This window comes from Geospiza fortis, unplaced genomic scaffold (assembly GCF_000277835.1).
Source record: "Geospiza fortis unplaced genomic scaffold, GeoFor_1.0 scaffold194, whole genome shotgun sequence".
NCBI lineage: Eukaryota > Metazoa > Chordata > Aves > Passeriformes > Thraupidae > Geospiza > Geospiza fortis.
Window position 1 is genome coordinate 5,413,457 of NW_005054322.1, and position 22,638 is coordinate 5,436,094.

At 42.7% G+C, this 22,638-nt stretch overlaps 1 protein-coding gene across 1 annotated transcript in view; it reads left to right on the forward strand.

The window, feature by feature from the left end:
- The window catches only part of FAM124A (family with sequence similarity 124 member A), a 29,922-nt gene extending 11,102 nt beyond the window's left edge, over nucleotides 1-18,820 (forward strand). Inside the window, exons 2-3 of the mRNA XM_031056832.1 lie at nucleotides 5,538-6,277; nucleotides 15,185-18,820. Coding sequence (XP_030912692.1) covers nucleotides 5,538-6,277; nucleotides 15,185-15,982 — 1,538 coding nt within the window. The 3' untranslated portion in view covers nucleotides 15,983-18,820. The remainder of the gene's footprint in view (nucleotides 1-5,537; nucleotides 6,278-15,184) is intronic.
- Nucleotides 18,821-22,638: the final 3,818 nt, after the last annotated feature.

Consider the following 22,638-nt stretch of genomic DNA (forward strand, 5'->3'; position numbering starts at 1 on the left):
TTCTAAAGTTTATTGATTGTGCATAATTCATCAAAGCATGACCAACCTAGGGGTGGGTTCTGCTGCCAGAGGTGTCCAGTTACTGCTTCTGTTGCAGCTGCCCATAAAGCAGAGCTCCTTGTTTGTGAAAGCAGCCTCTGACTTTGTGCCTGCCCGTGAGCCTTTCAATTAGTACACCTAAAAGGATCACTCTTGCCTTGGACTCAGATAAAATGTGAAGGTCCTGTTCACTGAGAAATGCTACAGTTTTGACATTTCCTTGTGTTTGGCAATGCGATTGAAGCAGGGAGGTACTGATACTTTCTGTGCAACAACAATCCTGGGAAATTTTAATTGGAAATATTATAGTGCCTTTTTATTCTGACATTATTTATACAGTGTTTGGGATTATTTTACATTCCCACAGTTGAAATATTTTGATTGATTAACAGTGAAAAAACATGCTGTTTTGTAATGTTTGGTTTTGAATTATTTCATTACTTCCTAATAGCAGTAATTTCTTGATAATGAAGTACTGCTTGATGGGAGTTGCAGTTCAGAAGCTTGGCAAATTCACCCTGAACTGCTCCTGTTGCCTGATTTACATCTCTGGTACTGCATCATGCAATTTGGTCAAATGGAATTTGAAGTCATACTGACTGGTGTAGCAATAGAGGAATCTGGTCTGTATGGCACAGGACATGTTCAGGTGTTGATTCTCATGAAGCATCATGCTGCAGTAGAAAAAATGGAAGTTTGTGTTCCAGTGTTCTGATTCTCAATGCAATAGTGCTGGTCAGAAAAAAAAAAAAAATTCAAGTATTTTTAGGTTGGATATTTCCTCTGTGTTTCCTGGAGAGAAGATTGAAAATGTACGTGACTAGAAAACTGAAATTATCTGCCACAGTTTGGAAATGCTCTCTCACATGCACAAACTAGGACCAGGAACCAGTCTGCCTAAAATCTCACTTTATTGTAAATTAAATCCTATCCTATGAAACTTACCTGGTTTCCTTGGCCCTGTAGGTAACTCTTCATTAAATAACTCCTGGTAAATCTAAGAGGTCTTTAGGTTCACCCCTTGTTTCACCAGCACAGGGTGAGGAGAGACATTTCAGGGAGACAGGTATTTATATCCTTCCTAAGCTCTGCTATGGGATGAGTTTAGTTCACTGGAGAAGCCTGGAAAATCAGATCTCATCAAGACTGCTGGAGGTGGTGACTTCTGAAATAAAACAGTAGTTGGAACACTGCCACGAGAAGGAATGGGTTTTTACTCAGGGCACCTCCAGAGGAAATGCAACCTGAGTATGTCACAGTGTAAAAGAGGGACCAGACTGCCAGGTCATGGCCAGAGTTTTGCTTAAGCAAGGTGTGCAAGAGACCTAGGGCCAAAAAGCAAATGGAATGGGAGACTTCTCTAACCTAGGATTATGCACGTGGTGTGGAAGAAAACTCAAGGCACATTTTGCCTCTTGTGTGGGTTAAAGTTAAATGGATACATACTGTAGGGAGAAGGAACGTTAAATTCAGTTCTCCATATCTGCAGATGAGTCTGGCTGCTTCCCAGCTGCTAGGGTTCCTGTCCTGACCTTTGGGCTGACTGACTGCTTTAACCCTTGCACCTGCCGTGGGTCAGGAGCCCTGCCTTCCCAGCCAGCAAGAGTGACACCTGACTCCTTATGGCGCCTCTCAGGGGTGCTGGCTGCTCCTCCAGCCACTGAACCCATTGCTTTCCACTTCACCCCTGGGTATTTGTGTCACTAGATCATAGAATCATAAAGTTATTTAAGTTGGAAAAAACCTCTAAGATCGTCAAGTCCAACCATGAACCCAGCACTGTCAAATCCACCTGTCCTGTTTGTCCCCAAGCCTGGGCATCTTCAGTTTCAGAGAAGTCACAAAAGGAGGTAGTTGGCACAGGCAGACTTGACAGGACACACTGCTTTCTTTCAGATTGTCTTACTGATGAAAATGTCCTGGTTTCTGGGCAGGAAGAGTCACAGGGCTGGACTGCCATTCTGCTTTGCAGGACTTTCTTTTATCTCAGCTCAGCAATATCACATCAGCAACAAAATAAAAATAATATGTACAGAAGGACCCGTACAATCATAAAATATCAGGGCCACAGCTCCACACCCTTTGGGCTGACTGACTGCTTTAACCTCTCATGGGTGGTTAACTACCTAGCAGAGGAGTAAAAAGTTTAGAATTGTAAAATACTCTTTCAATCCTAGTAGTAATTACCTCTTAGCAAAGTTAGTGCTTTGCCAACTCAAAGAGACCTAATCCCCTTCTGTCATAGGAAGAGAAAAAATGTAATAGCTGTGAGAACTGTGAAGCTTATTTTCAAATAGATGCCTCAGCATTTTGATATTTTCTATGGGATTAACTAGTAACACAGGAAGGCTAATACATATGCAGAGCTTTCATTAGCTTCTGTAACAATTTGCCCCGGGGCAAATTGAACTGTGCTATGAGAAATGGTGTTGTTTCGCCTCCTTTGTCAGATGAAGGAAAAAGACTTGTTAGCAACATAGAAACAATTTGCAACTTGTTGCAAGGGGAAGGTTTGTCCTTAGCTCATAAGGACAAACTGCTTAAGTTTCTCTTTTTCTTACCCAAACAGAAAGGGCTGCCATTTTAGAAGCTTAGAAGCCACATAGTGAAACATGTTAAAGCATCTGTGCTAGCATAAAATAGGACTGAAGCTCTTTCTGTGCTGATCTGTCGCATCCACATAATCGCTGCTAGCTCAAAAGGAAGAGATGGTTTGCTCTGCTCTGTGTAACTCTGGCTCCTAAGGATGGCTTTGTGCTGTGCCTCTGAGGCTGCTCCTGTGAGCATCTGGTGCTGATGGGCACAGGCAGCGATGGCTGCAGAATACTAATGCTGCCACTGGCTCCCACAAGGCTCCGCTTCTGAAAAATGCTTCAGCCATTCAGTGTCCATGCACCATGCTGAGCAACAGGAGGGTAGAAAAGCCGTGCTCAGGGACTTTTTTTTTTTTTTTAATGCAGGGCAAGAAGCTGACCGAAATGATGGCTCTGTGCTTCACATTGTTGTGCCCAGGCTTCTTTCAGAGCTGCAGTCATTTATATGCATAAATATCAAGCCTGTCACTTATTGCAGGCTTTGATAGCATTTGTGTAACAAAAGAATCAGAGAGAGAAAAAAGCTGAATCTTCTATTCCAGCCTTAGAAAATGAATGACTGTGTAGTTATCAGGTTTCAGGTTTTATTAGATCACTGTCCTCTGCAATTTGTTTTCCTTCCTGTTCTGCTGTCCAATGTAGAGGACCACGAGGGGACCTCCCCCCACAGCCCTTTTGTCTTTCTCCCACGCTGTGACTCCCCACAGGGGGTATCTCAAAGAATTACCTACCAGTAATGATTGCCACAGCAAAGCCTCTTGCCACATACTGACCCCATTTTTCTTTTTGCTTCCATTTTTTTCCCTTCCATTAGCCATCTGACAAAGTCACTCCACATCACCCATTTCATGCAGAGATACGAGAACTCTGCTGTAATTGTATTTTTGATTAGTTATTTGGTTTTTCTTTATCTCCCCTAGGCAAGATGCACGCTTGCTATTTGCTCTGCATGCCATATCTTTCTGCAGTTCTAAATTGAGGCCGACATCGTGTTTACCAGTCATTCCTCTCTGCAAAGCTGTGCAGTTGCATCTAAATTTTCTCTGGGTCTTGCAGCTACTCTATATTGAAAGACAACTAAAATACGCTACTCACACAAAGCTGCTTTTCCATTAAAGCAATTGGTGAAGTATCACAAGAATGTTGTTCTGATGCCAGGAGGGAGAAGGGAGAGGTTTGTACTGATTGCTAATAGGAGAGGGAATAGCCTTTGAGACAATCCCCTTATTAAATGTGGTCTGCACAGTGAAAAGCTTGGGAAGCTTTTCTAAGGCTTCTCACATTTAGGCTTTGTGCCCAAGCTCAGGGTCTCAGACATGGAGGTGGTTTCAGAATACCACACAAGGGGAACCATTTCAGCAAAAATATCAAGGTTACTTGATTAATTTGTTAAAGTGCCTTGGATCACCATGCGTCTTTATTGGCATGTAACTCCAGCAGAACAAAGTAACAATTTCTCCCTAGCCCTCGAACCAGCCATTGCTCTGCTGGGCTCTCAAAGTTCCAGGGACAAACAAGAGATAGAGCCCCTCTGAACATTGCCAAGGTTAACTAGAGGTTTCTTTTTTCCCCTGAGGAAGTGTAACTTTTTTGTGTCTCCTCCCTTTACGAGTCTTCCCTAATCTTAAGAAAACCTTGAAGCAGTAGTATTACAGTCTGAAGATATAAACAGTGCAGGATTTGTAGGGATGTAGGGACAAGTAATATATTATCCTAAAGAAGGACCTGTATGCCTGAAGGAGGCTTGTCTGCTTTTTTTTTTTTTTTTTTTTTTAAAGATTTCACAAATAAAAATACATGTCACTCTGAAGCTCTGGAGAAGAGCTGGAAAAAATAGTGGAGTTCAGCAGTTTGACATTAAGAAAACTACTTGTATCATTGCAAGTTTTTTATTATTTTTTGTTTCAAGAAAAAAACAATTGTCCCTTTTGGATAGGGTGGAAAAGAATACCTGATGAGAGCTCACTTTGGACTTCCAAGTGTTGAAGCTGAAGACAAGGAAGGAAAACCTCCCATTAGTGTAAAGTTTGAGATTCCCTATTTCACCACTTCAGGAATCCAGGTCAGTGATTGAAAACAGAAATGCTGATAAATTCACATGCTGGGCTCTAACACATGAGGTGTTTCTCATCTTGATGGTTCCTGTTCAGTTTTATTCCCTACAATCGTTGCCTTACTTACTAGAATAGTTGGCTCCAGGACATAAAACATTTAACTGTGTGTAAAACTCCAGTGTCAGGGTGATAGAGCTCAATGGTGAGATTTCCATGCCCTGAGCCAGTTGGCAAAAATGAAAGTAAGGTGGGATGAACACTTTCCACCCTTATCATTCTGCACATCATTAACGTCCCTTAAACCCCCACTCTACACCAGTATTTTTGTCTTTCCTACCTCTCAAGGACATAAAACATTTAACTGTGTGTAAAACTCCAGTGTCAGGGTGATAGAGCTCAATGGTGAGATTTCCATGCCCTGAGCCAGTTGGCAAAAATGAAAGTAAGGTGGGATGAACACTTTCCACCCTTATCATTCTGCACATCATTAACGTCCCTTAAACCCCCACTCTACACCAGTATTTTTGTCTTTCCTACCTCTCAACTGTATGGAACAGGTCTTTTCCAACAAATAAATGCATGTTGACTAGCATCTTTTGGATGCTGTCTCAGAGAAACAGCAGCTCTTATGGTATGCTTGATGAAACTTTTCTCTGCCTCCTGATTATTTTCTTGGTTGCTATATCGCTGTACTTTTTTTGTTGTTGTTTACTACAAGTGAGATTCAGAGAGCTGGAGAAAAAGAAAAACCCACTGTGACTGAGTAGACTGTTTCTCCTTTAAGGGTCATCTAAGTGTTGTAACTTGGTTGCAAATATTAAAGGACTTCTTTTTTCTTTTAATATTTCAGGTGAACTTTCTGTGGAAGGCATACAAGACCCATTCCTTGTCAGTGTCCATATTATCACAGACCCAGGTGAATCCAAGACTCTTCAGCAGGCCATTGATAAGCTTCTAGCCTGGATCCACCCAGACCTGCAGCTGTTTCGGGTCTCAGAAAGACGAGTGCCCAGGAAGCGCAGGAAGCCGCTCAAGGCCGGCGTTTCTCAGCCAGCCCTCGCTGTCATTCTGTTCCTGCAGGAGGAGTACGGAGAGGAACCCATTTTGCAGCTCCATGAGACTTTTCAGCGGCCACCTTGGCATTACCACCACACAGAGCTAATGCATGGGAAGTTCCTCCCTTACATGCCTTGCAGCCAAGACTTTTACACTTTGGCTCCAGAGACTCCTCTGTGGGCCATTCGCCCAGTGCACTACGGGAAAGAAATGATCCGCTTCACCATATACTGCAGGAATGAGAACTTTGTGGACATTCTGAAATTGTATGAGTTAATACTGAAAAGACCAATGTGTCAGAAAAAAACAGACTTCTGTGTTTTTCCTGTCTATTCTAACATGGAAATAGACATTCAGTTTTCTTTAAAAAAACTCCCGAAGGGACAAGTTCCAGTGCGGACAGAGTCAGCTGTGCTGGAGTTCAGAGTGAGAGATGTGGGGCAGCTTGTGCCTCTCTTGCCCAACCCTTGCAGCCCCATCAGCGAAGGCAGGTGGCAGACAGAAGACCATGATGGAAATAGAATCCTTTTGCAGGTAAACTCAGTAGACAGGGAAATAGAAGCACATTTCTTGGGTTTGTGCAGGAAAGCTTACCCTGCACTGACAGTTGCCCTTTTGTTGGTTGGCTGGTTGTTTTTTTTCTCTATCCTTGGAGCAAGAGCCAGGACAGTACTGCTGAAAAAAGAATTTGAAACCCCTTGCTGTGTTGTGTAACTGATCACAAAAGCAGTGAATGATGTTAGCCAGATATCAGTCAACCTCAGTTTATGCTAAGAGTGATGTGAGATGAGATAGCAGTTTTAAATGAGGAGAGAAGGAATTATCAGCCCGAGTGGAGAAATCATAGCTGGTGAGTGTAGTTTTATAAGAGGTATGGACACAGAACTGACAGGGAGTTTTAAAATAGCCCTCAGTTATGAGACTTTTATGGGAGACAAGCAGAAGTCCTAATGGTACTCATTATTTTCTAGCATCACTGGGTGACAAACTGCATCTCTCTTTTGCACAGTGATTAACAGGATGAAGAGAGAGGTGATGAAGGAAAAGAAATGTGTCCTGAAGAGCAGCCTAAGAGAGACATTCCCACTGATTCTCTTTTTGAACTAATCTCAAGTGCTCATAACTGAATCCTGAGAGTTTGTTTGTTAGGACATCTGTAGGCACCATATCTGGGCAATATATCAGCATGCTCTGCTTCACTACACCACAGCCAAGGGAGATAAAAGGATAAGCAGCAAACTCTTAATAGCTGCCTGCCCTGCAGAGGGGTATCTGTGGCAATCCAGAGCCAGGTTAATGTGCATTCTTGCACTGCAGAGGTTTTTATTGCTGCTTACATTCAAATCAAGGAGCGCATTCCTTCACCTTTGTAAGGCTGCTGTTCAGACTTCAGAGGGTATTCTTTTGAAATTAATTCCATTCATGTGGCTTGTCCAGTGGTCTGACCTTGTTTCTGTGGAAGATGCATTGTGGGTGCCGTCCTTGCACTGTGCTGACTTCCCAGCATGCAGAGAGGTGTGTGCACCCCTCTGTAGCACAGTGCCTCTGAGTTTGTAGTTCCTGGGACTGAAATTCCAGGTACACAGGACATCTCTGCTCTGGTGAGTCACATCCAGGTGGTACTGGGACTGACCTTTCGACGCTGCTTTGCAGGTGCCATCATCAGAGAAATCCTATGCCAGAGCTGAATAACACTTGTAAAGGGCTGAGGAGGGCAGCTTCCTTGCCCATCTGGCAAGCCAGTCACCAATTTGTCAGGGTTGCTGATTGCACTTTAGGCATATCTGTGTTAGCCTGTGTTGAGATAAGCTGCAAACTGAATTGACGTGTCATCACCAAACTTATGCACAGCAACCACAGTCACCTATGTCCTCTTTTCCCTGTTCTTTCTCAGGACGTTTCTGCTGTGTGATGTGACTTTGGTTTATGGGACCTTACATTGGTTTCAAAAAAACTGAAGGGTAAAAACAACAACAAAAAAATAGGGCTTCTAAATAGGGCTTTTGGTTTAAACCCAGCAAATTTTCAGAAGTAACAACTGTCAGGCAGTACAGAGGTAAAGAGACACTTGCTGAGCAAAGAAAATCAGAAAAAGATTTTAGCCAAAAGAGAAGAGCAGAAACCTGCCTGAGTATGGCCTGCGAATACAATTGGTTTTCATTTCTGTTTTCGGTGAGGATGATGATGATTCTGAACAGGAGGACAAAATGGCAAATGAGAATGAAGTTACAGAAATGGAGTTTATGACTCTGGAAGTGTGGTGAAGCAAAAGAAGTTTAGTATATGCAAAGTGGAAGGAAAACAGAGACTTTGGATCTAACATATACTGTTTTAAAGTCATGAAAACTAGGTCCTGGTGTATGGGTTTTAAGCACATTTGTACAATAAGAAGTGGAGCTCTAAGGCTAAATCAAAGGGAAAATTTCCTGTTACTCAGATCCCTACAGCCACCAGTGCAACATGACCATGAAAAGAAAATTGCAGTCTCTGGTGGGTACCAGAGTTACTGTGCCATAGGAAGCATGGGAGGTTGCACAGGGTCCCAAGGGACACATCTGTCTTTGGCTCTGGACTCCAGAAAGGTGACATCAGAAAGGTGCAGGGACAGGGAAAGGCTCTCACCCCATGCAGAGGAATGGAGAGACAGTCCTGCAAAGGGAAACTGGAAGAGTAGGGTCACCTAAGCCCAACCAAAGTCTGAAGGGAGCTCTGAATTGAAGACAGAGCACATGATAAACAGCAGGAGCAGGAAAAAGCCGGTTTATTCAATGATTGTTTTGATACAGGAACAAGAGCCTGCCAATAAATAGATTTTATTCATAGCTAACTACATAACAGCCAGGAGGTGCAAGCAGGTTAATACCTGAATTTAAGGTAGGATTGTCAGTTAGGGAGAGGAAATGATGGAGCATGGATTTGGTGATCCACGAACTCCTCATATTAATTTAATTCATTCTAATTTAAAGCAATTATAATTATCTACCTTTGAAAGTAACAAGACTACATTTTGACTTCTCGTAGAGAGTTGCTATTAGCAATATTATCCATGCCACAGCATTGATGATAACTTTGATTTCTTCCCAGCTATATAAATTTAAACAATGACCTCTCATTACTTTTCAGTTGATAGTTAGTAATCATCAGAATGGTTTTGTTTACTTTATACAGATAGTGCACCTTTTTAAAATTATAATTGTACCAAAAATGGTAGATTAACATCCCCGTTAAATTGCAAGCAGTGTTTAAAGTTTGAAGTTTGAGTATACCTCCATGTTTAAGCTAAAATGTGACCTCTTGCATGACCTGACAGGGACTTGGGTACTTGCCAGCAGATTGATCCATGTTCTTAATCCATTTTGCAAATGCAATTATCAGGGGGCTTAGATAAAGTCAGTTCAAGAGACAACAAAGTTATTCATGGGTAAGACAAATCTGTTTAATGCCAAGAAACTATTCTTTCATTTGCAGAGAAGCCCTTCAGAATTATTTTGTCACAGTAGCTTTTACACATTGGCAAGTTGCTCCAAGCATGCAGCCATATGACAGCTGAGGTACAGGGTTCAGCTGGCTGGAGCAGGGGCAAGGCTTAGGAACACGATTGCATCCTGTGGGAAGACACCCACACTGCTTCACCAGAGCTCAGCCCAGAAGCAGCAGCTCTGGGGAGCTTTTGGCAGAGCAGTGGGAAGAACATATAAATAATGTAGCTAAGAATATACCATGTACTGGTATGCTGGGTGTACTGCTGGATTTATAGGTCTTGTCCAGATTCTTGGCTGCCTCTGGGCGTAATCCACACAGAGACAGATGAAGTGCTAATCAACTTGCACTCCTGGCAATGCGATGTGGGAAGCAGGAAAGGTTGGTAACTGATTGGACTGGCTTGGCCATGCATGTTTGGGAAGCAAGGGTAGTGAGCAGAAAGGAGAAAGTGCACAGATGGCTTCTTTAAATTATGATAACATCTCTGGATAGAGTAGGAAAAGTAAAATAATTTTTTGGCAGGATTTCTTAGCCACTCTGCGTGAGATGGAACATGCAGACATACCCAGGAGGAAGGTGGACACCAGAAAAATTAATATCTTACCTAGGCAGAGACTCAGCACTTGAGCATAGGACCTGCTGCTGTTTTACATGCCAGAGAGTCCCTGTGCAGTTTATGAGGTGGCTATTTTCTGCCTAGTGCTGCTTTTTAAGGCATCCTTGAAATAACACTGCAAATGTTAACAGATCACAGCTTATGAGGAGGTAGAGGGATTCTTTTTTTAGCTGTTTTGCTGAATTAATCGGCCAATGTTCTTATCTGTATGGGGCAGCTGTAATCTTGAGTTGAGAAGTGGTGTCATGGGTTTCAGGAGCAGAGGTAGCAGCCATAACTGACACAAGGAGCTGGGACAAGAGGACTCAGTTATGTACAAGTGGAAAAGAGAAAAAAGGGCAGCTAAACCAGGGTCAGAGAAGGCAAAAAGACAAAAACAGGTGAAGAAAGTGCACTTCTGCAGCGAACAGTGAAGGAAAATGGAGGTCAAAAAAGACCTTAAAGCTTGCTGAATTATTATACATAATAGTGCAGATAGAGCAGAATTGAGCACAAAGAGGAAGAAAGGCAAGAAAAGCATCCATAGGCATAGGTTGCCCAGAGAAACTGTGGATGCCCCATCCCTGGCAGTGTTCAAGGCCAGGCTGGATGGGGCTTTGAGCAGCCTGGTCTGGTGAAAGGTGTCCCAGCCCATGGCAGGGGGGTTGTAGCTGTACAATCTCTAAAGTCTCCTCCAACCCAAACTGTTCTATGTCTTATGATAGGCAAGAATGTGTACAGGGTACCTTGACAAAACTTATATTTATTTTCTTCTGAAAGTGATGAAAAAGACACACTTTTAGAGAAAATAATTGACTCAGTTGAGGGAGGTGCCATGAACTGATTTAATTAATCTGCAAATCTAATACTAGTCACCTGCTTTACAAAATATTTTATTCTATTTTTTCCTTTCCTTCTTGTGACATAAGTGTTTGGTTGTCCTTAATGCTGATGTCTGGGTTTTGGGGGAGCATAGAGAATCAGTCTCTAACTCATATAAGAGATTTTTACTTGTTTTTCTTCAGCCTAAGGTACTTTATCCAGTAAAGTTCTGTGGCATACTAGGATCTCTCACAAATCTATACACCCAGCAAAAATTCTTGAGCATGAATATATTTTGTGTTACAAAACACTTAGCTTTTCTATTTCTGTAAGCACATTACAAGCTGCTTTTCAAAGAGGTTCAATTTTTAATCAAATCAGTGCATTTTGCCTTTTTGAAATGCTGTGCTTCTGACTATTTGCCTTTCAATAAGACTTATTATGATGATACTGAGGACTAATCTCTGCCACTTTTTCTTGTGTTGATTTTTTTCCCTCTGGATCAGTTCCACTGGTTTTAATACAATTAAACAAACACCATCACACTCCTGTTGAGCAAGGCAGGCAAAATCTGGGCTCGAGATGGTGATGTCATTGCTGTGCTTGCTGGGTCCTGACCTCAGGAAAGCCTTGCTGGCAGCTCTTAATGCAGATAACGCTTAAGGAGATCTCTATCTGCTTTCTTAAAAAGCAGATAACTTAAAATAGACTGCAGCAACACTCACGGATTCTTTCTGTTAGGTCCCAGCAGCCCAAGTTGAAAGTGCATTTCTGAAAGGTTCACCCCAAGTTGTTTATGGCATTCCCGGATATTCATCATGAAATTCTTCTGCAGCCCATTGTAAAACACAAAGACTCTAAATTCCTCCAGGCTTCACAAAGATTTGTGCAGAGATTATAAATGAGCAGCAGATTAGCACCAGATGAAAAAATCTGTTCTGTTAGAGAGCTAATCTCTTCAGTCAGTGGCTGGGTTTGCTGCACATCTCAGTGGCAAGGTCTGACAAATCTACCTCCCTGCATTTGGAATTTTGGTCAAAATCAATTTTGCCTTGTGCCTTTGTCCTCTCAGATGACTGATGCCCTCTCTGGCTTTTCCCTGGTGCTTGTGCCTGTTGCAGGCAGCGTGGCTGTGCCAGGCAGGCTCTGCCAGGCAGCAGGGAGGCAACAGGCAATGCTGAGAGCGTTAGCAAGCTGTGAGAAGGCTGATGATGAGGACTTGAAAAAGAAAATAACTCAGAAATGATGCAGCTGTTTTCAAAGCCAGTGGCAGGATTAAGGGGGCAGAGAAGGCTCCTTCAGAAGCTGAAGAGGAGCGTGCAGCACTCGGTGTGCCATCCCAAGGTGGCACAGGGGAGCACAGTTACTGGCCTTGGCACAGGACAAGGAGCTAGTTTTGCCTGACTTTTAATCCTGGCTAAATCACTGAATCCCCTCTGTGATCTCTGACAAGTTAGAGAATGTAGATATAGAAAAGTCTTATTAGTCCACATAATCCAGTTCTCTACAATACAGGATTAGCCTGTAATCTTTGTTCACTAGTATCTCGTGGGATGGAGCTTCTGACATGTTACCTGCGGTACACTCTTCTACCTGTGGCACACCACTGCTGCTTTTACTGTCTGGTGTTCTCACAGCCAGGAAAGCCTTCAGTTACATTCCTTTAAGATTAAAGTATTAAAATAATATCTCGCCATTATTTCCCCATTTCTGCCCATATAATGAAGAGCAGCATTAGGAAATAGGTCTTTTAAATCCTAACTCTTCTAAAAAAATTATCAAGGTGAGCAGCTCCTCCTATAAACAGCTGTTCAGAAAGGAGCTCAGAATGATGTCACTCAGTCTGCCCTGCAGGCAGCCATTCTGGGGGCAGGCTGTGCTTGCTCCCTTCTCACCATCCACCATTACCTCCTGCCAGGCCAGCTAGGCTTGACCAGGAGCTGTGACCCAGGAGCAAGGTTAGCAGCAAATATTTTGTGTAAAATTAATGCATCCATCTATCTGCAGAAACATTGAAAGAACTAGGGGAAAAAAAAGGTTTTACTAGCAAAACCCTAAAACTAACATCTTACCTAAAGTAGGTTATCAGCTACAGTGTGTGTTCTCACTGTAGTACAGCCCAAGGACATAGAAAATTCAACTAACAAACCACACACAATAATTTTTTTTTCAGGGAAAGCTGAATTGCTCTCCAGACCCCACTGGCTGTATTAACCGGACAGCTAAATCTCATTTGTGATGTCTGTGGGCTCTGCCTGATGTATGTGTGGTATACAGGTGGTGTGGCCTGCACAAGGTAAAGGTACTGGCCCTGGAACTCTCTGCAGTGCAAGGATAGATCTGTTCCCAAAATGATTTTGGGAATTGATTCATTGAGCATGGTGGTTGAGTTCGTGTAGTGTATCTCATAACAGAGTTACTGCAGAGAAAAAAAAATGGTGACTTCAGTTAATGCTAACAAATTTAGGACTGTTTTCTTGGTCAAACACACCAAAGAGTGCAGGACTTTCAGCATGTCAGATTCTTATTTCTGCATTATCCAAAAATGCATTTAGTTAAAAAACAGCTAGTGGACAAGCTTTTTGTCTTACAGAGTAATTTTTAAACAAACTGGCTCACATATTGCACTAATAAAATAATGTTATTTGTAGAGGTCTAATGTGATTTCTGGCTAATGTTTTGTTGACAACTGACTCATTACGTTTGAGTCAGTTGAGTCCTTTGAGTCATTTGAGTCAGTCTTTTGTCCTCAATTTCTTCCTTCATATAATTCTTTATGACATTGAGGGAAACAGCTTACTATGTTACACAGAAATAGGTTATGAAATAACACACCTTATTACAGATATATATATATATATATATATGTACACATATATATCAAATATGCATATGTATATTTACACATCTACAGTATCTAAATGACTTCTGTGGTTTGGCTGTCCTATAAGCTCTAGTAAGAAATCATGAAAGCACTAAGCATTTTTTGCAGATGTGAAAACCCTTTTTTTGCCCATAAAATCACTTCAATAAAAACCAGAATATGGCTGTGACAGATCTGGGTCACTAAGACAATGTGATGTGCACTAGCAAGATGTTAGAAGCAGCAATGTATGGAGCTCTTTTAGAGGCTGGGTACAAAGAACCTCCTTGGTTGCCAGGTCTCAGCTCTTTCTGTCATGTCATATAATCTGTTTGGTAAAATGAGCAGGCTCTGTCTTTATCCATTACTCACCCCAGAAGATTCTTCTCTTTCTGTTGTTATTAGAAACCGTTTATTAGTTTGTGGTTCTGTTTTTTTAATGGATAGTTCATCTTTTTTTTTCCTGTGGCTCCATCATTTTCAGTTCAAATTTTATTCTTTTTCACATAGGTGTGATTGGAATCATGTGCAGTTTTCCAGATGAGGCCATAACAGTGTTGTCCACAGTGCTTTTTCAACTCACATGAGACTGCCCAATACCATGTTGGCACTGCCTTGTTGCTTTAATAGCAGAAAGAGATCAGGATGCCCAGTTCTTTCCTATTTCCAACTGACAAGTCCCGTAGCTGAGATTATTGTTTATTCTCAGGGGTATGATCTTGCAATTTGTCCCTTTAGTTCCTGTCCCTTTTGGAACAGAGATCAAGCATTCTGTATTATGCAAAAAATTCCATTGACGAGACTTTAAATTAAACTTTTTTAAAGGCTAATTTCTAAAAGCCTCACTGAAATAAGGGCAAAGGTGAAAAACCTTATGGTTGCTCAAACACAGTTCGGTTACCCAGACACCAGTTCCACAGGAAAGGCCACCTTGCTCCAGCTCTTTCTTGAGAAGGATGTTGGCTCATCATTTGTCACAGCTGCTTTCCCTGTTCAAATGCTTGAGTATCTGATGGGTAGGCAACTGAATCCTGCCCTGGGACTGGGATTCAGCTCCAGATTTGGATCATAGCCATGAGTTTGGCTCTCCAGTCTAGGTGTCTACAAGCAAACTGAATGTGTGTCTGTAATGTCATTGTGAGCTAGTTAATAGAACTGACTAGGTAAGAAAGAAAATGTGAAAGAGTTGAAAGAATTAGTAAATTTCCATTGAGAAGACAGAATGAACTTGCTGAAGGCTGTCTGATGTTTTAAAGGAGGACAAAACAAAAAAAAAATGTAAGGAAGACATGAGAAATTAAAATTATGTAATATACTTCTTCCATTTCTTTTTTTTTCCCTAAGCTGTCCACTAAAGTAGTAATGTTGGAAGACAGAATATGAATGAATCTGAATAAGTCAATAGGAAGTGAGAAATTCAAGCTAGTGTAATTCAGCCCACAAGGCAAGGCTTCTCTACCATTTATTCTTCTTGTCTTTGAGGCTCCTTATGTAAATATTTGGGATTTTGGCAGGGTGGTTTGTCTTTGTTATTGTAGTGAAACATTTGCTGCAAGCATACTGACTGAAGTCTGCTTCATAATTATTTGCAGTAACAACTCAGCAATGGAGACTCAGGGTTGTAAAACTGCCAATTCTGTATTAATGTGATCTTCTTCTTTCGCTCTCCCTACTGCAGCAAGCACACAGTTGGTGTAGGAAGTCTGCAAAGCAGAAGAAGCAACCATATCCATCTGTGTCAACAGATTCCCACTTCACCGCTCTGCCAGCCTTCCTTCCTCAGAGCCACCGATCTGTCTCTGAACAGCCACAAGAAATGGGTCCAAAAAAGGTACATCACACAAATGGCCTTGGTCATTATCTTGGTTTCTCCCAGGAGGACTTGAGACACGGTGATCTAGGAGACTTCACACGCAGATCCAGGAGTGCCTCCAGCATTTCTTGGTCATTCCAACGAAGCAAGTCTCTGTTCTGCTTGCCCACAGTGAACTCCTCTTCAGCATCAGAGACATTTCATTTCAGTGAACCATTTCAGTTTTTTAATGCTGGGTCACCTGCAACCAGGTTAAAAACATGGAAATGCAGCCCTAAGCTTAACATTGATGACTTAGACGATGCCCAAGAGACTGATGTGGACACAGGGATGAAGCTGTCCTTCTCAGACCTGTCTGTGGTTTCTGCATACTCTGCCCTTAATGGATTTTGCAGTGAGTTGGAAGACTCTCTTCCATCACAGAAACCAACTGTCAGTAGGGCTAAACAGGCAGCCACCAGTGGAAGGCCTGTATCAGCCATGTGCAATACTTATGAGTCAGTTGATGGTTCACTGCCTTCTCTTTCAGAATGGTCTTCCAGCTCTTTCAGGTCAGCATCTCTCCCCGAGCAACACAAACAGCCCTTGAGAGCAGCTCCCTGTTCTCTGGATGATCGTGTTTGCTCAGCTTCACCAGTTAATGAAGAAGAATTTTACATCTGAGGTTTCTCTAACTTATACCTTCCAGAGGAAAAGTGTTCTACTTGTGACTGACAGCAGTGGGTCTACCCTGAGCTTATGGAAGGTTCCTCGCCAAGAAGAAGGTGATGCAGAGGTTTGTTAAATATGTGAAGAAAATACTCAGAACCCTCTGAGATTGGCATTCCCAAACTGGGTACAGTAAAGCAGTCTGAGATTGCACCCTGTGTCTCTATAGTGGAGGATATGATCAGCACAGAGGTTTTGCACAGCAGCGCAAGGTGGATGTTTCTGACCAGCCCTTGGACCGATGGTGCAGGAAGTGCCAGAAGAGGCACATAGTATTCCATTTTCATTTGGGAGACAATGAAGACTAATATGTGAAAACAAACTCCTTTAACTTTTCAGAGAAATTCCCTTAACTCAGGAAAGGTGGGAAAAGAAGGGGGGTCTTATTTCCCTTTCACAGGTTCCAAAGGCAGCTCTAAGCACAGCAGGTCCCAGCAGCACAGCCCCAGTAGGGTCAGGCAAGAAGTTTCTTGTGAGGAAACACTTTCCTTCCCTACTTTGAGAGCTGGCAGTCATGAGGTGGGGCAGAATTACACAAACATCAAGGTTTGGAAGAGGTCTTCAAGATCATCTAAATCGAGGTGACAACCTAGCACTACCATAATCACCCCTAAACAATATCCACAAGTGCCACATCCTTTTAAACACTTCCAGACACTGACCCCACCAACTCCCTGGACAATTTATTCTAAGGTCTGACCACCCTTTCAGCGAATATTTTTTTCCTAATATCTAATCTGACCCTCTCCTGGTGCAATTTAAGGCTGTTTCCTCTCATTGTTACTCAAGATACGGCAGAAGAGACCAACCCCCACTTCACTGCAACCTCTTTTCTGATAGTTGTAAAGATCAGTGAGGTAATCCTCCAAACTAAACAATCCCAGTTCCCTCAGCTGTTCATTATCAGACTTTTGCTCCAAACTCTTCACCAGCTCCATTGCCCTTCTCTGGACATGCTCCAGCCCCCCAATGTCCTTCCTGAGTGGAGGGGCCCAGAACTGAGCACAAGGATTCAGGCTGCAGCTTTCACCAGTGCCAAGTACAGCAGTCCTGCTGGCCACACTATTCCTGATACAGGCCAGGATGCCATTGGCCTTCTTGGCCACCTGGGCACATGCTGGAGCATGTTCAGCTGGCTATTGACCAGCAGCCCCGCAGCCAGGTCCTTTTCCAGCCACTCTTCCCCCCATCCTGTTGCAATGCATGGGATTGTTTCGACCAAGTGCAGGACCCAGCACTTGGATCACCTTACTGAACTCCACAAGACTGTCCTCAGCCCATTGATCCAGTCTGTCACAATCCCTCTGCAAAGCCTTCCTGCCCTCCAGCAGATCAACACTCCCACCCAACTTGGTGTCATCTGTGAACTTACTGAGGATGCGCTCAGTCTGCTCATCCAAATCATCAATGAAGATGTGAAACAGAGCTGTCACCAGCAACCAGCTGGATTTAGTTCCGTTCCCCACCACTCTCTGGGCCTGGCCATCCAGCCAGTTTTATTCTAAGTCCACCCATCCAAGCCATGAGCAATCAGTTTCTCCGGGACTGGTGTGGGAGGCAGTTTCAAATGCTTTCCTGAAGTCTGGATAGACAGCATCCACAGACTTTCCCTCACTTACTGAGTGGATCCCATTGTCATAGAAGGAGATCAGGTTGGTCAAGCAGGGCCTGCTTCTCATAAACCCGTGCTGGCTGGGCCTGAGCCCTTGGTTGTCCTGTACGTGCCATGTGGTGGCACTCAGGATGATCTGCTCCACAACTTTCCCCAGTGCTGAGGTCAATCTGACAGGCCTGTGGTTCCCCAGATCATCCTTCCAACCCTTCTTGTAGATGGGCATCACATTTGCTAATTTCCTGTCAACTGGGACTTCTCCAGGAAACCAAAACTCCTGGAAAAGGGTTGAAAGGCGTTTGGCAAGATCTTTTGCCAGCTCCCTCAATACTCTCAGGTGCATCACACCAGGGGACATGGATGTGTGTCTAACTGGGACAGAAGGTCATTAACCCTTTCCTCACAGATTATGGGGACTTCACTCAGCTCCTTATCCCTAACTTCCAGCTGTCATTGCTGGATATGCTGGGGGCAGCTGTCTTTGGTGTTAAATACTGAGACAAAAAAGGCACTAGGTACCTCAGCATTTTCCTCATCCCTTACACTGTGCTACCCTGTGTGTCCAGCAAAAAATGGAGATTCCTTAGCCCTCCTTTTGCTGCCAATGTTTTTATAGAAACTTCTTCAGAAGAAGTATCACTCCTTCCCCAGGGAAGAGGAAATTCCAGTGTATCTTTTAATTTGACAGACCAGGATGCAGAAAGTGCCAAAAGAGAAACCTTAGAGAACACTTTCAGCCCCCTCACCCTGAAAGCCCATCCTGTTCAGCTAGAGGGGAGCCCTCAGGGCTGTTGTCTGAACCACTTGTACAGACAGTGATAACCTGAGTAAACCATGTTTGCTACTCCTGACTCAGGCAATACAGCTTACCTTTTTGGAATACAAACCAAGAGAGATAACCCAGCATTTTGATATATTGCTACACCATTAGACCCAAATAAAAGACAGCTCCCTGTTTTTTAAGGGGTTGTTATTTTTCTGTTAAAAATAATCAAAGCAGAAACTTTTTCTTTGTATTTCCAGTGCAAGCATACTTCTTTCTGGATGAAACTGGTTTCTTCTTGAATACCTCTCCCCAAAGGGAAAGCAAGTCAAATTTTCTGTCTTTCAGAAGATGTTTTTAAAATATGCATTTTTGATAACCTGTTTTGCTCTAATTAAATTGGTGTTTAAAAAAAAAAGTAAGTGAAAAGCTGCTAATATGACAACTAAGTACCTTCACCAGGATTTGAGTCATATAAACAAATTTTATTATGTGTGTTCTGGAAAGTTTTATTTTTGGTTGACAAGTGTCACTGATCACAGCTCTGGTTGAGCCACTGGGGAAATGACCATGTTAAAAGATGTGTGTATAATGCTGGATGTAGGATGTAGCCTATATACAGGTGTAAATGCTGAAGATCTACCATGATGGCATTGTGGTGTGTGGAATAAAAACACATTTTCAGAGAAAGATATTTGCTGTATTGCCAGGTAATTTTAATCAAAAGAATTTCTGCTTTGGAGGGGAGAAAAAAGGTGGAAGAGCACACACACTATAAATAATAGTTACAAAAAGTGGATCAGCTCCCCTGGCCCATTTAGGTAAGTGCATGGTTTTTACAATCTATTCTGGAAGAAAGTCTAGAGAAAAATGAGTACAGGTTTTTAGGGTAGGAACCTGCAGCCCAAGTCCAGAAGAGGCCAGAGGGATAGTCAAGGCTTTTTCCTTTTGCTGTTGTTTTCTTCACAAAGGAAAAAAAGGCAACAGACTGAAGTCCAAGTCTCCTCTCTGTGAGATGCTCTCATAGCATTTACCAGGAATAGACTTTGTCTTTTGTACTAAACACAGTAAATAAATAGGGAAATCTATTCAAAGTAAAGAGCACAGAAGATTATCAGCCTTCTCCTGCCCTCTAAAAGTGTTTAGGCTTACTGCAGTTGTGGGTAAACTGTTCTCTTTCTGTGACCAAAAATAGCACTAGTGAAGAATTTGTCATGGTGTGCAGTGTGTTTACCTGCTCTGTGCTCCTTCAGACCCACGCAGTCTTTCCACTGACTATTGTGACCTTTAGATCAAATCCCTCCCTAGAACACGTGAACCTGATTTATCTAAAGTTGTATTCCCATGTTATTGTTTGTACCCTGCCAAAATATATATAAAAAAACACTATGAAGTCAGACTAGCCACTTTTTCCATCAGCTTGCATTTCACCATACAAACAGTGATGCCTAGGACAGTCAGCATCCACAGGTTTAAATTTTTGCTTCATCATTTTCTGTCCATAATCATGGTATTTTCACAATATTTTAATAATACAGAAAACATTTGATCTGGACATGAAATAAAAAACTCTTTTGAGCTGATGTAGCTGTCTGATCCTGGCATCACAGCAACACTCCTGACAAAAAGCTGATTGGGGTTTTTAATGAAGAGGAGGCTCTGAGCCATTTTTCTGCTAAGGCATGCCTCTAGAAGGAGTCCATCACATCTGGGGGCTGTCGCCTGCTGCGGCAGGAAGCACTGGTACTGGAGATCCACAGGGAAGCACAGGACAGCTCAAGTGTCAGTCATGAAGTTTGTGTGTGTGTTATTAATCAGCAGCCCCTCAAGCATCTCAGCTCCAGATTTTGCCACATTAATCCTGAGGGGAAGAGAGCCAAATGAGTGTCCACAGACTCTGCATTTGTACTGTTCCCACTGGTTCTGTCTCTGTTCTGTTTACTGGTACCTAATTAGAGATTAAAATTTTAATTGTTTACATTGATGGTGCTTGTAACCAAATCTTGTAAAACATGAGTGTCCTACTGTCAGGAAAAACAGAGGTGATAGTGTACAGAAAACTTTCTGTCTGTAAGAAGAAAGCCAGATTATAAAGTGTGTTTCACTGAAGGCAGGCTTCATTAATTATCTTCCTATTATTTAAGAAGGGGCTCATCACTTCAGAGACTTGAATATGTACAAGTTTCATGGCATTTACTTATTGATTTGGTTGAATTATCAACAGTGTATTTTGAGAACTGCAGGTTTGTCCTGAACTTTTTCTCCTTCTCATCCTAGAATGCACTGCTTCTGTGAAATAAAATAGAGATGAAAAGTCAGTTGTACGTAACCTTCTGTGTGTTCATTTATAAAGTATTGCAGACTTATAGAGTATTTTAACTAGGCTTCCAAAATGACTGCAGTGCCACAAGCTCTACAGCTTTTGGTGGTGTGTGTTGGTGGGATAATTACAAAATAAACACAGCAAAAATTTTTTTTGTTGGACTCAGTTTTGCCTCTTCAGACTGGGTCATTTGATTCTCACTGTGGTGTTGTAAATCATTTTCTCTAGTAAAGCTGAATGATAAAATAGGAGCTGTGACACATATTGGTAATCTTGCATGCTCAAATCCCATCTGGGTTTGTTTGATGTACATTGGTCTCCATAATCATCCTTTCCTCTTACTTTCATCAGTGTGTGGTGTTACCTATTATGCATTTCTTTATTCCCTCCATGGGACACATCTACATGTCAGCATTACATTGTATATTCAAAGCTGTGTAGGTTTGGCTTTGTTTGGTTTTTATGGTTTTATGGTTTAACATTGTGGGGCTTATGTATGTTTTTATGGCACTTACAGAGCTGTAGAAACATCAGGAGTTGGAAGAGGCCTCTGGAGGTCACCTAGTCCAAGGCATCTGCTGAAAGCGGGCACGAGGCTGCTCAAGCCTTGAGCTTTGGAGTTAAATCAAGTTGTTCAGGACTTTGCTCAGATTTGAAAGTATTTAAAGGTGGCAATTTCACAGTGTCTCTGGGCAATGTGTGCCAGTGCCTACCAGCTGTAATGGTGAAGAATTGCTTCCTAATCTGCAGTGACAATTTCCCATGTCAAAAATTGTGATCTTTCCCTCTTGTTTCAGTGAGCACCTGTGAGAAATCCAGGCTCTGTCTTCTCTATAATCCCACTTTAGGTACTGGAAGACTGCAGTGGCTCCTGCAGCCTTGGTCTTCTCACTCCCTGACCCTCTGAACTCTCTCAGGTTTGTCGATACCACTCTTGTACTGACAATCCCAAAACTCTACACAGATGTATGGATGTGGATGATGAGTGCTCAGCTGTCAGGAAGAAGAATTTCTGTCAACCTGCTGGCAGCTCCCTTGCTTAAACCACCCAGTATCCTGCTGGCCTTATCACTGCAGGGTTGTCCTGCTTAACCATGTTCAGCTTGCTGGTTTTTGGGACCCCAAGGTCTCTTTCTTCAGAGCTGCTCCCTGGCCAGGAGATGCTAGCTCCTGTGCTGGTTGTACCAGGATAGTCCATGTCAGGTGCTGGGCTTGCATTTGCTTTTTTTTAACTCAGTGAGGTTCTCAGTGGCGCCTTTCTCCAGCCAGTGAAGGTCTCTGTGAGTGGTAGCTCTGCCCTTCAGTGTACCAGTCATGGCCATCACATTGGCCAGTTTCTATTGCACTGTCAGTGGGCAGCCCATCCAGCCCCGTGGACTTGTGCATGTGCAGCTTTCTGCGTCCCTGACTCAGTCTTCTAGTGTGATTAGTAATTTTCTCCTCAGAACTTTGCTAGATACAGACACATGGCAGGCCTAATAGAACATCTTGTGAGTGACAACCCTGTGACTGAAGGCAGAGGTTTTTCCAGTTGGCAGATTTCTCCAGTTACAGAAGACAGGAGATTTTCTATTCTGTCCTGAATAACTCGTGAGTTGTTTGAGGAAGGTTCTATCTGTCTTTCCTTCTTGATTGCTTGGGTGGCGTGAGATGCCCACAACAATATCCCTTTTGTTAGCTTCTCCTGACCCATGAGCTCTTGAGTTTCTCACCCTCTGCTCCCCCACAAACATGCATGAATTCCTGCCACTCAGTTGCTTAGAGCACAAACCTCATCACTGTCTTCCATCCTTCCATAAAGAACCTGTATCCAGCCATGAAAGCTCTGGACCCAGCTGCCTCATCATATCTCTAAATCATCTGGTTTTACATCCTGAGAGTGATGAGGTCTTCCAGGAATGATTTTCAGGTTC